The sequence below is a fragment of the Barbatula barbatula genome (genome assembly GCF_947034865.1).
Source record: "Barbatula barbatula genome assembly, chromosome: 14".
In the NCBI taxonomy this organism is placed as follows: domain Eukaryota; kingdom Metazoa; phylum Chordata; class Actinopteri; order Cypriniformes; family Nemacheilidae; genus Barbatula; species Barbatula barbatula.
In genome coordinates this window covers 11,918,737-11,936,335 of record NC_136777.1, presented here as the reverse complement: position 1 = coordinate 11,936,335, position 17,599 = coordinate 11,918,737, and the positions used below count along the sequence as shown (strand labels likewise).

Below are 17,599 nucleotides of genomic sequence, written 5' to 3'. Positions count from 1 at the left end.
CTAACGTCTTCACTTTGGTTAAATGAACAGTGACACATCTGAATCTGAGTTTGTGCGCCGCTTGCTGTGATAAGAGTGGAAAGGCGTACAGTAATTGGCCTGATACCCTGAGACTGACAGATTTTTGGAGATGGTTGTGAAGAGATGCCGAATGGCTTTGTATTCCGCAGACACACATAGCGAGTCGTAATCATCAAATATTCAACATTTCACCTAAAATTGTGATTGAATCATACTGCGACGTGTGGTACTGAAACTCGTAGACAATGCAAAAACAAGTAAACAACTTTCAGATCAAAAGAGTGTTTATATCATTATTTTATCAGTGTTAAGGCTGAATTGCAATTGTCTGAATGTATTCCGGTGTATTTTGTCTTGAAAGTTTTATGTTATTCACCACACTAACCTGAGTTGGTATCATTTTCTCCAAACAGGAAGTTCTCCTCAAACTCACGCCAGCTAATCTTACTGTTCGTTCATCTCAACAGATTGCGGTCTCGTTTTGCACAGACATTACACCTACACCTTCAGCATCCAAAAGAAGTGCTATCCCACGTGTCGACAAGATTAAATACTAAGGTTTCTCCAGCAAACAAAGTGTTCAGCTATTCGTTGAATTGATCATTCTAATAGCTTTTACATCCGATCCAGGGATAGATCACTGTACATGCTAACTGTGCCTGAACATTGGTTCAATACAAAATCAATATTTAGAGATTTCACCTCGGTTTCAGGTTGGAGAAATATAGTGGCGATTTCCGGGCAGTTCTGTAGCTCTCATGCGTGATATTTACTAAAAGTTACCAATGAAGAGTGAAGCAAGGAGAGAAATGCCAATATATAAATGCCACTTGGTGTAAATGGTTGTCTGAGTTTATTGGTATTCTTTCATCAGAGACGCACTGAAGGTTAGGCCAAGAAAAGGTCATTCTAGAACAAACTGTGTAGAGCACATCAACAATATTTTTATGCATATCCACATTAGAATATGCATTTACATATTCTTTACACACACAGTATAAGCAGTATATCACAGGGTTTTGTCAACACATTATCACTGCCGACCCATCATATATTGACACTCGGTCAGCGCCCCTCTGCTTCACTTTTTAACATGCAGGGGACTCCATTGGCGTAATTTTTCGACATGCAGGACACGCAAATTCTACCGTCGTTATGAAATCGTACATTGGATATAATTTGCAATGATGATATTTCGGGGGTTTGATTTAAGTTTAACGGACAGGATAATTGCCTTTACATGGTGCTATTTAGGCAGTTTGAGCAAGTAATGAAACAGTTTATTTATAAATATTATACACAAAATACAAGCAGTCACAATGTTGTTCAAAAATACAGATATTCCATCTGTACCAACACGAAACGATCGATTTGTATGAGGGACAGATGTGAAAGTGATCACCTCAGATCTGGTGAACCGAACAACAGACATTCAAAATTGCCACCAGAAGAAGGTTTACGTCAGCTTCGATGCCACTGGCTCTCCCGTGTCTTGTGACCGATCGTGTCATTTCGTTAGCTTTGAGCGTGAAACTGTATTGGCTCCTGTGATCAACTGCATCTAGCTAATGTTCCTGTAAATTTTTTTCATGAAATGCGTTCTGTCGAGCAGTTTGTCCCTTTAGAGCTACTGTAGAAACAACATGGTGAATTCCATGCAAAGGGACCCGCGGTTTATGTAGAGAGAAATAGCTCATTCCATGGTAATAAAAACGTAACGCTTAATTTTGTAAGGTCTTTATACACCTCTTAACACATAGATATGTATATAATATTGCATTTCTGTCAATAAAAATATCACGCATTGTACCTTTAAGACATTATTTAGTTTATTAATTCAAAAGTCAATGTCTGCTTTATTGTCAATTCTGACACATGTACAGTACATAAATATGGAGGATTTAAATTGCGTTACTCTCAGACCCATGGTGCATACAAATAACATTACACAGAATTAAACAAATATATATTATTTATGTAAATTATAACTTATACAAGAAGGGATATTTAAAAAGAGAATTGGTAATGGCAGGTAGTGCAAAGAGCTTATTAGTCTGTTTAAAGAGCAGGCGTGTTTAACCTATCATAAGAGCGGCAGACTGATGCTGAATGAGGTAGTGGGCAGTCAAATGCTGCATAAAGTGACTAGTGCAGGTCAGTGAGTGCTGTGCTGTGGTGGGGGTGGGGGGGAGGTGGAAGGACCTGCGAATGAGGTCAGAGTTCAGTGGTGCATGGGGCAAGAGGGGAGGGGGGCCAGGGTCGGGAGGGAGTTTAGCTTCCCGACTGCCTGGTGAATGAAGCTCTTAAAATATTAAGGCATTTACGTCACAGTTGGTTAATCCTCACAGAATAGCTGTTTTAGGTTGTACTATGTTTTTTTGATCCCTGCATATAAATATCTATCTAGATCAGTTCTGCCAGATCCCCACACTTCTAACTCTCTCTTCCCCTCTTTTCATATAAATGATTCTGATGGGAGGAAGTTGCCTCTAGGGATTCTCAATGAGTATGTGTGTGTGTTTTAAGTCTGTGTAATATATTAGGCAGAATTTTTATTTTTCGCTCAAATCTTGCTCGTTCTTTCCAAGGGCAGTACCTCAGACAAGGACATTACCTCAGACAATAGGTCGGTACGAAGCATTAAGGAGAATAGCCAAAATCGTCTAAAGTAGTTGTGTAGTTGATGTAAGAGCTGGTCATCTCAGGGTCGTGCTGCTCTTGAGCTGTGAAGTGATAGTGATATGGTATTTTTTCATCTTTTGCACTGTCAGCGTCTCCTCACAGGTCTTCAGTCATCTTTTGAAAGCCGGTATAATAACTGCCAATTAAAAATATTGTATTTTGTATTAATATTACTGACGTGATGACCTATGTTTTAATTCATATCTATATCTGTCTGTATTATACACATAGTTACTTCTAACTTTGTGTGTGCTCGTGTCCATGCGTGTGTGTCTGATGTTATTTATCTACGTGTACATTCATGCCACATGCCTTATCTTTCCCAGTTACAACCACATGCTGACAGAGTACAGCCTTCGTGTAACACTTTATATAGCGGAACCTCCAAGAACATTTACACACTCATACACACACATGCAGAGAGAGCTGAGTGTTCCAGGTGTCACACTGAGAGTCAGGTGGATACAGCAGAGCAGAACATCTGTTTGTAAGATAACAGATTCTCCTGCCTGTACATCCACAGCTCTAAGACAGCAGAGATCAGCTGTGCGCTGCACAACACACAACACAAGCCCGTTTCCATCTCGCTCATCTGCTTGTTTACATGAAGAGTTGCTCCAGCGGTGAGCGGGATACAGGTAGCAGTAATTGGCGCTGAAAGAAGTCATTCCACTCCCTTCACAACTCATTTTTACAGCTAACGCTTCCGTGTCAAACATAGATCTGCTGTGTAAGTAGACCGCATGGGAGACAATAAATAATGGCTTATGTATAGACAGGCATCTTTCAATAAAACCCTACAGGGTGATCAGGACTATGGTAAGAAACTCCCTGAAATTTTTTTTGGCGGATGAATCTACATTTTTGCGCTTGTTAAATGTCATTAAATAATTAATGGAAATGAAACGCGCTGAAATATTTTATTATATGAGAGGAAAGACACAGTAAAGAGTTGACAGTCACTGGCAAAGAGTCTAAACCATTGAATTCTAGTATTATAGCATCCTTCTAACATCACTGCGCCAATCTGTTTTTTCTGCGTTTACGAGAAAGCCTCCGGTGTCTTCATGATACTTGCTTACCCTTTTAAAATGTCCATTTAGTGCATTTAAAGCATAGTCAGCACCTTGGGGAGCATGCAATGGGTGTGAATGAGAGTGCAGTCTTTTGATAGTTTTATAAGTGAGCAACAAAGCTAAATTGATTTTATTGTGACCTGCTTTATCTGCGGCTACAATCTGTTGTGGCAAATTGACTTATTTATAACCCTTTTAAGCAAATGCATTTTGGAGGACTTTAAAAATATTCTTCCCTGTGCAAGCGTAATGCTCATCATAAACCAATTCAAATGTTGAAAATAATATTAGAGGCTGTCTTGGTCCTGTATAGCGTACTTAGCGTATTCTTCAACTTGAAAGATTCATCCACGGGTCACAGTATATTGCATAGCTAATAAATGAGTTTGCAACACAACCTCGAAATCGTCACCTGGTAAAATAGTTACGTTCTCCCCTTGAGATCAGGTTTAGGGGTGTGGTTGGGCCGGTGCTTTATATTTGCTTCCTTCTTATAATCATACTTTTTTGTAGAATTTATCAAAATCACCTCGTCTTTTCAGATCACAATGCAAAGAATACATTTATTTTTGTATTGACCCAAAAAAGAAACTTTTACATCCTCAATGCTATTTTATCGAAGCTTGTTTATGCATCGCAAAAATGATGAAAATAAGGAAAAAAGCTTTTCAGAAAGTGGTTTTGTGCAGTATACTGTATAACAGCACCAGCCGCCTATTACAAATCTACATTAAATGTATGAATGTACATGATGTATTGCAATAATATTTCATATTTTGTGTTTCTTCATACATCCCCCCTTTATAAACAGGACTGTACTGTGTAATCATCCTGCTGTAAACATGTTTTTATATTACATTTATATTATATTGTAATGAGTGGCAGGGCTGGTGTTTACCTGTTCATATTTTAGTGCTCCAAAATTGCTCTGAAGGTCTGTTTTTCTTTGTATTGTTTCTCTCTCTCTCACAAATTCTTTTGTAATGGGAGAAACACATTTGACCTTATCAAATAGATAACTGAGTTGTGATCAATGTGGTTAGTGAGACAGTGACAGTGATGGGAGACGGGAGCCGGAGGGCACTGTCCACCCTGAGGAGGACGCATTCATACCCAAACAGACGCATTCATTTTGAGATCACGGCAGGTTTTTTGTAATTACATAAAACAGGGCTGTAAAACCACCAGCAGTAAAGGGGCTTTGTCACATGTTATTTATTGTATTTATTAGGGATGCACCGATACCAGTATCGGGCCCGATACCAAGCTCATGTACTCGTACTAGTAAAAATTCCCCGATACCAAAGACCGATACCTCACGTGACGTAATTAACAGAACGTTCCAGTGCACACAGAGACACCTGCGGTAGCAGACACAATGTCATAGTGTTCACACCTAAATCGCGCTATTCGTGTGTAGTTGGACGTTTGAACATTTTGAGTTTACTCGCTTCATTCGCGAGTGGAATTCGCGTCATGGGTGGGGCTTCTGGCAGGCGGCTCCAGTCTTGTTGCGAAATGGCGGACATGGATTTTGTTGAGCAGGTAGCTGCGCATAATGTGCTTTGGAAGGCTGAAGATAGACGTAGACTCGTTCGGTGCCGTGTCTGGGTCCAGAGGCGCAGTTCTTCAGAGGCGTTTCAGATTTCTGCCTCCGCTCGCTATGTCATAATCACGTCACTACTACACCAGGCGCCTGATTGATTAACGCGGCGCTAATTTTCGCCAGAGTTCAGGTTTTTCAACTCGCGCGAATAACGTGAACGCTCAATTCGCGCCGTCTCATTCGCGTGAATCGCACCGCAACTAGGTCTATCGCGTCTTTGCATTGACTTAACATGTAAATCACTCTCTCTTAACGCTTCATTGGCGCATAGCAGTGTGGAAATATTTCAAAATCAATGATGACGACCCACGCATGGCAATCTGCATGCTTATGTCCTTGGTTTTGCCCTTTGGAGGTTATTGGACACTGTGAATGTTGGCTTTGAAAAGTTTTCATAAGCACATAAAATTGATTTATTTTTTCATAATATGAGTTGAAGTTGTTAAAAATAAAGATGCTGATATGTTCATTAGTCTCATTGTGTTGTTCTTAGAAAATTGCCACACACAAAAAAGATCTAGCATCGGTGTTGGTATCGGCGAGTAGCATGGAAAAAGTATCGTACTCGGGCCTTACAAAGTGGTATCGGTGTATCCCTAGTATTTATAGCCACTGGGCCTTTTATGGGATATCACAGTGCACAGCAGTTTTGGTAAAGCCCAGTAGTTTTACGAGTTACAAGGTACTCGTAATTTGAAGTAATTGGATAACGGTAAAACAACTTTCTTAAAAAGAGAATGGATCTATAAAAAACCTTTCTGTTTCACAAAACTGGAAAAGGCTTCTGTAGACTATACAACAGAAAGAAATGGTTCTTGTAAGAATCTTGCAAATCTTGCTCTTTGTAGAACCAAAACTAGTTTTTCAGTCAAACTGGCAAGGTTTATGTTTTTACTTTACCGAATGATACATCATTTAATGATACAGCAATGGTTCACTCATTCGTGAACCGTTTACATAAAAGATCTCATCCCCATTGACTCCCCTGGAATTTATTTTCCCTACTATTTCAGTAAATTGGGGATGACATCTGTTTGGTTACTGGCATTCTTCCAAATATCTTCCTTTATGTTCATGAGAACAAATACATTTATACAGGTCTGGAACAATCTGAGGGAGAGTACATGATGACAGAATTTGCATTTTTGGGTGAACTGTCCCTTTAAAAACCTGGAGGACAGCAGCAGTTACAGTAACTATAAAATCAGTGATACTGTAACCTGAAGTAACTGAAAAGCTTCACTATTATATAACAGCTCAAGTTGTGAGCCCATATGTTAACTATTCTACCACACTTCCAACTGCTTAATCAAACTGTGAACTGATGAGTTTATGTAAGATCATGCAGTAATATTCCCACACTGTTTTTGTAAGTTGTTCTGTATGATCTTGGAATAATTCAATGAGTAGTGGATGTACTCTGTTAATTCAATGAAATCATGAAATTAAAAATGTTAATCTTATTTTTATTGAGAATTGTTGTGACCTATCTGTGCACTTCATGTTTTTTTTTATTAAAGTGGCCCTAACTCAGACCATTTCTGTATATTTCATGTTAATCTTGAGTACTAACAGAATAGTATCACACCCTTCAAATATTTTGGACACCCTTCAGAGTCTTTGGTTTGATCACATTTATAAAAGACAGATACAGATGAACGTTTTTTTCCGAAAACATGCAACGCGTGTGGGGCAGGAGGAGGCGGAACTAAAGCACGCGTGCAGACATCAGTTTCACTCGCCACGTATGGTTTAGCGCTGGGACCGCCACTCCAAAATGTAATGATAACCCCACTTTTATATTACATGATGTTAAAACTTGGTTTAGAATGAAGAAAACCCGCACAAACTGTGCTATCACAGTTACCTGTACTGTCTGAAGTCTGTTATACTGAGAACACCACGTGTGTTTATAATCCCGGATACATTTGTAACCTTAATCACTGGGGTAACATTGAGGTAAATTATGCCGTTGACCCCCGCCACACCAGATCCAATGTCCCAACAATGATGAACATGTCATTATGACTCAAGGAAAGACTGTATTACATAGACAATCAGGTTAAGTGTGTGCTCCCTCTCAGAGTAACCTTGGCATCACAGTGAGGCTGGAGTGCACGCGTTTGCTTGCAGTGAGCACATCAGTCGGAGGAGTGACCTTGGCGTGGCATAATGACGCTTTGTGAAGAGACAGGTGGTGCGGAGATGACCCGCTGCAGACAGCTGCTCTGTGAACTCCTGCTGGGACATTCTTCTGCATATCTCTGGAACACATCTTTTGCGCATCACTCACGGTGGGACAAGACGGGAAGACGTTTAAGTTTCACTAGGACAAGACCAAGGCAATTTCCAATAACCCAGAAGCCTTAAAGCGTCCATTTACAGAGATCTGTGCCTTAGGTCAACAGAGCCTTTCTGATTCCCTTTAATGGAGTTCTCAGATTCGCACATCCTGTCTGAAAGTGCAGAATTCATCGGGTTAATCATGCAGGCGGCTCACCTGCCAAAGCATCACAATAATGACTTGAATTTTTCCATTAGCGGAGAGCACTTTAGCATTCTCCTCACGCGTACATGATTTGATTCGGCCTCGCAATTAACTCACTTGAGACGGACATCTCTCTTCTGCAGAAAATGTTTTCGCTCTTGAGAAGTTGTTGACTTTTGTGCTGTAAATAAACGGCCGGTTTGCGTCGGAAATAAATCAGTTAATTGCCGTTGATGATGGGATCTTAAAATTTATATTTGGAGAAGGTTGCGAGAATTTACACCTGCTTTGATGGAGATTTTTTTCTATTTGTGGAAAGATAACAGGCTGCGTTTACATTTGGCATTAACAAGTGACCTGTCCCGGATTTTGGCCATATACATTGAAAAGACGAGTAAACACGTTTATGAATGTCATCCGGTCAGCATGTCCTGGTCAAGAGGTAGTCGAAGACTACATCACTCACAAGCCCATCCCCTCTCTTTCGGACTGTCTGAAGAAAGCTTGTCACCTGAATAAGGTGCTTTCCTGCTGACTGGCCCAAATGCATTTACTTTCGTCTTCATTAAAACATTCTTATTTGCAGAGATATACAAAACTACAATACAATATAAAAAATGCAACACTTTTGGACCTTAAAATAATGTTTCTATTATCTAATTATTTTAGTGGTAGAAAAACTCTTAACTTGATGAATTCAATTTCTGTTGCTACCTGAGCAGCTTCAGAGCGGCAACAACCACACTCTAAGTTCTTTGGTTGGGTCTATACACACAGTCCTGGCTGCGGAAGTGTGCAACATAGTTTCTGCATTCAACGGTTCCATCTGCTTAGTAAACAAATTCATGTGTATTGCACTGCCTACGGGGAAGTTTATACAGCGAGATTATTGTGAATTGAGATTATTGTGGACACCTGCATCGCACTTTGTCTCTCTGTGCTGCAAAAGCCTATATGAATCTGCATATTTTCATTAATTATAATAATGTTTATTATTAAAAATGGATGTAAATGACTTCATTACTATTATGTTTGAAACATATAGTGGTTTTGTTTTTGCACTCTTTATGTACTAAGCTCTGAGCTTTCTTGGCAGGTCTCAATATTCTTATTTTAGAGTTCACCATCTCACCTGCTATACTGCTGAGTCTTGTTCTTTGAAGCTCATATCCTTCTCTTCTTCCGCCCACAGGCATTACCATAGCCAGCGCCCTTGTAGATACCTCCCAGCAGAGGGCTGGGGACTTCAAAGACAAGGGCTCAGGTCTAAAGAGCCGCAAACAGCAGCACACGATGCACCAGGGAACCTGTGTTTGAACCGGCCCACCGAACTCACCTGAACGCCCAGGTGATTCTTCTCACCAGCCTCTTCTCTTTCTCTCGTCCTTTGCCAATGGAAGGAGATGGTGTCGAAGCTCTTGAAGTGTAAATCACAGCAGAGGGTTGAGACATGAGAAGTCTGTGTGCGGTTCCTCCTGAATTCATGCTCCATAGTGGAGCACGTGTTCCCTCAGTATAGCTTGAACCTCTGTAGAGGACACCTGCATTTTCATCACACCTGCTGGCTTTTTATTTTCAACAGTTGTTTTTTAAAGGGAGGGAATGGCTGTGTATAAACTCACCCAGATCTTAAATAGAGACAGTGTGGAGGCCAGAATTATGTTTTGTGAAAGAAATGATCACTTATGTAAGGGCATTAATTAAAAACAACCTGACTTCTCAATTTTTTGAAATATCTTTGAGTTAATGACTTTTTGATATGTTCATTACTATTTGCCAAGGACTGTATTTAGTATCTACGAAGTCAAATGGAATGCAAAAGCGTCAGTTGCTTAGAATGTAGATAGAACCTTACAATTCCAAAGCAACAATTTGTTTATAACTTGATCTTATTTACTAGCATCACCAAAAGGATCAAAAAGGATTTCTTCAACAATCAATTTCTTCAGTTTCTTCAAAACACTCCTTCCCCAATCTCACACTACTGGCTAACACTCAAACTCAAACAAACCAAGCTATGTTCGGCTTATATACCAATTATGTATTTATTTATGTCTTAAAGTGCTAAAAGTCCTTAAAAACTCATACATAGGATATGTAGCCACAATGATGAGCATCAGAGCCTTTTGGTTGTTTCTATGGAGCTGCATCTGCCACAAAAGTGATGCTGCACTTATTAAACTGTTCACATGATCTGCTCCAGCAGAGGTCCAACTGAAGTTTACTCTCATACATCTTTCTGCTTCTCTTCAAAATCATTTATTTCAGTTTGAAGTTGCTGTTTATAAAATTGTCATAGTCAAATGTAAAGTGTTGGTTAACATGTAGTTAAAGCCAAGGAACAATTTGCTTGTATTTCATGCTGTTTTCTTGTAATGTTATGCAAACCGTGTTAACACAAAAATGGTCACATCTGTATGTGTGAAGTTTTCTTTTTTTTGTATTTTCAAGATTTTTTCACAACCACAATCTGTGTTGCTGAAATCCTCTGTTATACTTTGATTTTGTTGTTCTGTCCCTTCATTTTGCCTTAACTGTCTAATGTTGCTTTACCATCTGTCCAGAGATTGACTGAACATTTAAGACTTCTCATTCATTTAGCTAAAATGGATGACAGTGCACACCTTTCATATTTTCCCATGTTATAATATAAATCTAACGTATTTATTGCGTATTGGGATGTTTGACTCATATGTACTAGTAGAGTGTTACTGCATTGCTGAAACAGTATCATTATGTTGTCTCATGATGTCTCAATGACGTTGTTTTTATTTATTATTTGCATACTTGGGTCGTGACCTAATGTTAATGTAAATGATCTACATATTAAGAAGCTTTTTAGTCTGACTGCATTATAAACAAATGTACCCATAGTAAATCAACGAGCAGCCAAAGAAGCTATCTTCATGTAAAATAAACATTTTCATAAATCTTTATCTTGTAGATCTTTTTTAAGCTTTTCCTAAACAATCTAAGGATGTTCTTCAGTGCCGTGTGAAGTACCGGTTTGTATAAAGAGAGCTGGGTCTTCCTGGAAAATCAATATGATTTGCTAATTCAAAGTCTGTTTACATGAAGTGTTGGCAAAATACAGAAGGGATTCAAAAGCTGAACAAATATAATCTGGCCAAACACATGAGGGTTCAATGCCGAAAAAACTGGTTGCTCTATTGATTTTCCAGTTAAGAAAGTAAAGCACATATGATTGTAATTAACTGCCATTGTCACAGGTGTTAACACAACTGTATTTTACAATAGTACAACAGCGCTATAAATGAATAAACGATTTCTGTTCATTCACAGTACAAGTGCTGGCAGCTGTTTAAATGTTCTTCTAACTGAAGCTCTTTTTGGCTCATTTGTCACTTTTGGCTCAAACCCCAATAAGTTTCACATCAAAGATAATCTTCCAGTTGACCATTTTGATGGTATTGCAACCATCTTCTGTTCTATGTTATTTCAGTTACTGTACAACATCTGAAGTATTGTGATACTGTTCTTAATCCTTAAACCCTTTGCTATCACCGATTTGAATGAGAAAAACTCTGTTATTATCAGAATAGCCTCAATTCATGACTATTTTTTAGAGTTGGCCAATTCATATGAATTTATACGACCTTATTCAGGCATTTTAGTACAACCTGTTTACATGCCGGCGATGGATAATATTAGGGGCGGGATTTGGCAGCAGGGCTTTATTGATGCTTTTTTCTAATAATGGTACAGCAAAAACATAATTGTACTGTTTTGTATTTTGGAAATATGTTAAAAAAATAGCCGGCCCAGACCTATTATGCGAACACACTCTTTTATTCTGGTTTTGACAGCTCCAGTAGGCACCTTACTAAATCTTAACAAATTCCTGTGAGATCAGGCGGATTTCATTAGTCTATTTGCAAGATCACATTGAGTTGTGACTCATTCTCTACTAATATATGTAATGTTTTTATTGTGTCACATGACCACGTGGCACTTTATTATCATCAACACTTGCTCACCCGCTGCCTTTGAGCGCCTGTGGAACTGCCTCTTCTGTAAAGACCGATGTCTCAGCAGACCTTAAACTTTACTCCATTATGCTCCACTTATGTCGTAATTGTCGTCTGAGGGTAAATTATCAATCATGGTGCAGTCGGACTACAAAGCCTCCAGTTGTTGTAGGGTCACATGCACCCACGTTGTGAGAAGAATGACTCTTGTGTTGAGTCCAAAGTTCACCCTATTCTCTTTTCAGTGTCTCAGGAATAATAAAGAAGGCACTCTTTGTTTTCCAGTTCAAAGAAGTGAAGAAGCCTTCACTCGACCTGTTGGTTTTAAATAATTATCGCCCTATTTCTGTCTTACCATTTATTTCGAAGGTTTGGGAAAAGATTGTGTTTTTCCAACTTCAGTCTTGTTTTAAACAATCAGTTTGAGCACTTTCATTCTGGCTTTAAGGTTGCCCACAATACTGAATGTGCCCTTCTGAGAGCTAAATTATATCTTTTTAGGTACTGGCTGCTCCTCGTTCTATTAGATTTAGGCTCCATTTCGGTGGTATATGCTACCTCTGGGCTTAATTTTTAGAAAACACAGGTTGTCGTTAAATGTTTACGCTGACAACACGCGGCTCATCCGAAAATATGAAGGACCAAATTCATGACCCAAGCTTTCGGGCCCTCACAGGTTCGGAATCTGGGTTTTCTTTTAGATGATTAGCTAAAGTTTGACAAATAAATGCACACTCCGGTTGGATCCAGTTTTCATCAGCTCCGTATACTTGCAAAGACACTTTCTCACTGTCAAGGCTTTTTATGCTTTTATTATCCAAAGCTCAAATCGCCCGTCTTCAATTGATCCAAAACTCTGCCTCTAGACTCCTTCGAAAAAAGATTTTATTTATGGTTTCCCATCAGTGTTTTATTTTTGCGATTGTAGTAATTGTATTCCTGTGTTTTATCTTTATGGTCGCAGTTTTTGTATTCATAATTTTATGATGCTGTCTTTTTTTGTGAAGCACTTTGGTCAGCCTTGTGGCTGTTGTAAACGTGCTATATAAATAAACTAAACTTGAAACTTAAAAAGTCACAACACGTTAGATCCGTAAAAGGAAAGGATTTTTGTGCCATTGATGATGGCTACAGTCATAAGGTTGCTAATATGAGTCATAATGATCTTTTTGGGGTTTTAGTGGCGGGATGAGTATGACAGCGATGTGGGATGATTATCACGTATCCGTATTGAAAATGAAATCGGAATAACAAGCTACTCTCCTATAACCATTCTGGCATTCAGTTAATTAGTCTTTATACCTGTGTGTATAGCTGCCCACACATCGCTGTGAGCATGAAGAGAAAGTAAACAAACAAACTTTGCTGTTGGCGCACTTCCAGATGTGTATTAGTCAGATTTCCTGAACAGTCTGTTGCACAAATTAAATTTCCCTGAATTTAGTTTCCATTATTATTGCAGGCAGTGAACATATGTATCTTAAAAGTGTGGTAACGGATGCAGTTTCTGCCAATCTTGTATTAATCTGTAGTACCTGTAGAGTAGTACATTCTTCATATCTCCGAAGTCTTTCGTTTTTTAACATTTACAGAAGACTCAGAAGACACCAGAAGACAGCTGTAAGGTTGTTTCAAAAAAAAGACGAGCGCCTGTGGGCGTGTCGTGGGCGGTGCTAAAGACGAGTACGGACAGCCTTTGCGTAACAGCCGCCAGCTGTTGCATGGATGTAAATACTTCACAAACAAGTTGTGTTGTTGTTAACTATGACTGACAGTGTGATCGAGCCATACATATAGGATCTTGAATCGGACCCCGTCTTTGGTAGAACAAGAACCACAGCAAGAACCACTATTCAAATATTTTTTATTTTCTACTTTAAAACACTGAGATGGCAAACCCAAATGTTTGTGCTGTTTACATTAAATGCTCTTACGCACCGATTGCAAACATAACACAGATATTTGACAAAGTTTTGCTTATGTGCTGCTGTGTTTCAGACTCTAGAACTGGAACTTTTTTCGTTGGCACCGTTCCAACATTCAGTAGCAAACGACTTGCAAATCCAGAGTTAAACTGGGACTTCGAATCGTCTTCGAAATGACATCCACAAACAAACACATTTTGTCGTGACACAGAGTCCATGGGAAAACTGAACAAGGCTTTTTCCCCTCACATCCAAAAACACAATTCTTTATAGGCTCTTGGTCATTATAAGCTCTATGTCGAAAACAACTACAATAAACTATCAAGCGCGGCGCTCACTACCGCTTCTCCTGGAATGAAACACAGTGATGGGCATGCTCTTCCGTTGTCTCTCTGGTTTATGCCTGGGCATGCTTTTCCAGGAAGATGGCTAGTGAAAAGATTAGGACCCCTGTTACGAAACAGTGATCCAGACTTATAAAAAACTTTCTGAACCAAGTTGTAGTGCTGGGGGAGTGTATCAAGCACATAAATACTACGTAATACGTCCAACTCGTTTTTTAACAAGATGACCATGTTAAGCATAAGAAGCCAGTAGGTTTGACAGTTTGAAGAAGTCAGAGTGCATCACATAGCATGATACAACACCTTTAAGGAGAGGATAAGATTTGGACGCTGTGTGCTCTTTTTTACAACATCCTTTACCAAAACAGGATTCTTGTCTAAATTCTCAGAGTTTAAAAACCTGCTACTCTGACACCTCAACGCACAAATATATCACAGAAAATCAACATTCTCACATAAATATTGTCCCTCATATTTCCAGCTATAAACTTCGCCTGAAGACACTGATCAGACTTGCATGAGGTGGATGTGTATTATTGGAAGGTTGCGAGTGCGGTATGAATTTGGTGTCGGGTAAGATAGCTGTTCTCCCCTGCTGATGTGTTTTTAGGACCTCACATGCCCGAGGCACCTGAGACAAACCCCTGACTTCATACACCAATATGAGCCATGCTGTCATATCTCAATGCTAATTTCAGAGTTTTACTTTGTATACTTATTACACTCCCTAAAGCCATGCATACTGAATCCCTCTGTAAATATTAAAGGTTATGTGCATATTCGGGCGCATTTATTCGTTCAGTGGATGAGGTTAATTTTATTGTAGAATAAAATAGGTGTGCAGAAAATGATGAAATTCCTTACAACGTGAAATTTCTTTAATAAGGGTACTGTAAAAGACATATTTCTGTTATTAAAAATCTGAATATTGTCAATGTTTACTCTTCCCCATGCCATCACAAATATGATTTCATCAAAGAATGTCTAAGCTGCTCTTTTGCAAACAGTATATTGAAAGTGAGTGTGGACCGGGCGGTGTCCAGCTTCAGAAAGGATCTGTGTAATGCTCCATCAAATTATCATTTGTCTGTCCTATATTCAAAATCACCTGAAGTCAGAAACTACAACAATCTGAAAGGTTTGATATTCACTGCTTGAACCATGGTTTCATTGTATAAAAAAGCCTTTTGTTGTATCATTCTGCCATTATTCTTGAAATGCATTACTTTCACAAAAATTATAATCCTTTATTGTTTGAAAATGTCAGGTCAAAAGGTTTTGTGAAAGTCAGACTTCAGAATAGCCCAGCAGGTAATGTGCTGGTAGGTTTCATTTTTGAAAACGTTTCAGGTGCAAATGGGTTTTCTGTGAATCAAGCTTTTTATCATTTAATTGAACAGCTTTTAGCGTTCTTGAGTAAAGTGGACTCAAGAATGTTTTTTCACTGTCATAATGTACTATATTTGTCTTTATGTGTTCTATTGTTTGTGTCCAGATGTTTCTGTAGTCTTTTGAACACATGCTGATGCCATTTGACATTAATTTTATAACAATATTTTTATAACAATGAATACGGTTTGTCTGTAAAGAAATTTAGCAGATGTGTACTTTTAAGTATCCTTCAAGTGTAACAGTAGTAAGTACACAACTAGTTTACATTACAACATTTGTTTTTGTATACTGCAACTACACCACCAGCAGATTTCTCTCAATAATAATCCAGTGGATTAGTAAATATCACAAAAATGAAAAGCTACATTAACTAAATAAAATCTTTTAAAATCATTGAAGTGATTTTTTGACCGGGGGATGTAAAAAATGTATTACAAATCCAACAGTTAATTTCTCTAAAATGAACAAATGTCATTTAAGTTTATTTAATGAAACTAAATAAATATTTAACTATCAAATTATATTTCTTTGTATTTTTACTGAATTCTAATATATTTTAATATTTGAGTTACTCGATTTTTGTATTTATTTACTTACATTTACTAATTTTATTGATTTCACAGCTTCAAAACAAACATTTGCTCACTGATAGTTTACTAGTTAAGAACATGTAGTAGATTTATTCCAAAAGTTTAACATTTAAGTAAACATAACATCACACACTTACTGTTTAGTTTATATATTATTTACATCATATATTTTATTGTTACTATACATGTAAATTGTAATGCAACCTGTAATGTTATTTTATAAGACAACATGAAAACTTGTGAAAATGTGTTTTTTAGTTTAGTTAAACAGAAGTAACTTCTTTTAAGGGTAGCCCAATCTCCTCTATACTTGTTGAAGTTAGAACTATTAAATGCAATGCCTTAAACCAGATCTTTTTGAAGTTAATATTAGTGCATCAGAAGTTCTGTGTGTGTTTGAACTTGATTTGACTGATATAACTTTACTCATGCTTCTCCGGTCATTGAACTGTTCCAGTCTGTCCCTTGTTCAATATTTATTATTCAGTCAATACTGGGTTGTAACACATTACAAAGTTTATTTTACATGTCATTTACAAACATTTCTCACAATGCAATACAACAGCAGCCTACTTCTCCTCGCGATTGGTATAAAAGGTTACAAACTGCCTCGGTTCCACGGCAGCAGAACCTGCAACTGTGTGTTTTAGTTTACGCCAGCTTATGTAATCACCCAGTTTGAATTTAATCTTTGCCTCCATGAAGTTTTTAATGAGAAGAGGGGTTAACACTTCCTTATACACGTGCACATCTGTTATGAAACCTGTAAAGGCTAGATCTTGGTTAAAGTCTTCACCTGCATATGATTTTTGACTCTGGCCAAGAACTATTTTGGAGTCTCCTTTAAAAGGGTTTTTAACAGCCACAGCCTTTTGTACGCTGGGCACTTCATCGACAAACACCTGAGCGACACCACGGACAGAGTTCCAGGTTGCACAAACTGAGTTCCATTTGGTTAGTTTGAACGGCAGCCCATTAAATCCAACGCTGGCACCGTGAACCTGAAGCCTGTATTGGTTGGCGTGTGACCGGGATATAGCGAAGTCATTAACCTCAGCTGGTGTAGCCAGAGAAAACAGAATTTGGCTTCTGCTGGATTCGTCGGTGTAGAATCTCAGACACACGGTGATTCCAGGGAAATCCATAGTTTCATTTGCATGGAGCTGCACATAGTTTTTGGTGGACTGCTCTGGGAATACGATGACATTCTCCCTTAAACATCTTCTGACCGTTTTCAGCTCTATAAATCAATAAATATTTTATAGACACAAAATATTAATAAAGAAAACAGCTTGTTTTGAGTTTGTTAGTATTCATGCGGTATTGTAAATACGTACCAGACCGTGCAAGGCCACAGCAGAGAAAGAAGAAAAGGTAAGATGCGAGTTTCTTCATGGTGCAGTTTCAGTTGCATCAGATACAAGTCAGAGGAAACTGAGCTCTTTTTATACGGAGCTATCATGATGACACAACATGTCCATTCAGC

General features: G+C 38.4%; 2 protein-coding genes across 2 annotated transcripts in view; one reads left to right on the top strand and one right to left on the bottom strand.

Moving 5' to 3' along the window:
* Window positions 1–10,808, top strand: part of atrnl1a (attractin-like 1a) — a 179,826-nt gene extending 169,018 nt beyond the window's left edge. The window contains exon 30 of the mRNA XM_079472803.1: window positions 9,066–10,808. Within this exon, the coding sequence (XP_079328929.1) occupies window positions 9,066–9,190 (125 nt within the window). The 3' untranslated portion in view covers window positions 9,191–10,808. The remainder of the gene's footprint in view (window positions 1–9,065) is intronic.
* A 5,371-nt stretch (window positions 10,809–16,179) lies between these two features.
* Window positions 16,180–17,564, bottom strand: apcs (amyloid P component, serum). Its single transcript, XM_079472834.1, has 2 exons — window positions 17,451–17,564; window positions 16,180–17,353 (listed from the first exon to the last, which is right to left on the bottom strand). Exons 1-2 carry the CDS (start codon window positions 17,506–17,508, stop codon window positions 16,683–16,685), a joined length of 729 nt encoding a protein of 242 aa, XP_079328960.1. The 5' UTR covers window positions 17,509–17,564; the 3' UTR covers window positions 16,180–16,682.
* Between the last annotated feature and the right edge of the window lie 35 nt (window positions 17,565–17,599).

What these genes read in the sequence shown, in the direction of transcription:
- apcs (XM_079472834.1), bottom strand. Translation starts at nt 17,508, where the DNA reads ATGAAGAAACTCGCATCTTACCTTTTCTTCTTTCTCTGCTGTGGCCTT. An exon ending in CTGTGGCCTTGCACGGTCTG is followed by an intron (nt 17,354 to 17,450) that starts GTACGTATTTAC and finishes ATTGATTTATAG; the next exon opens with AGCTGAAAACGGTCAGAAGA.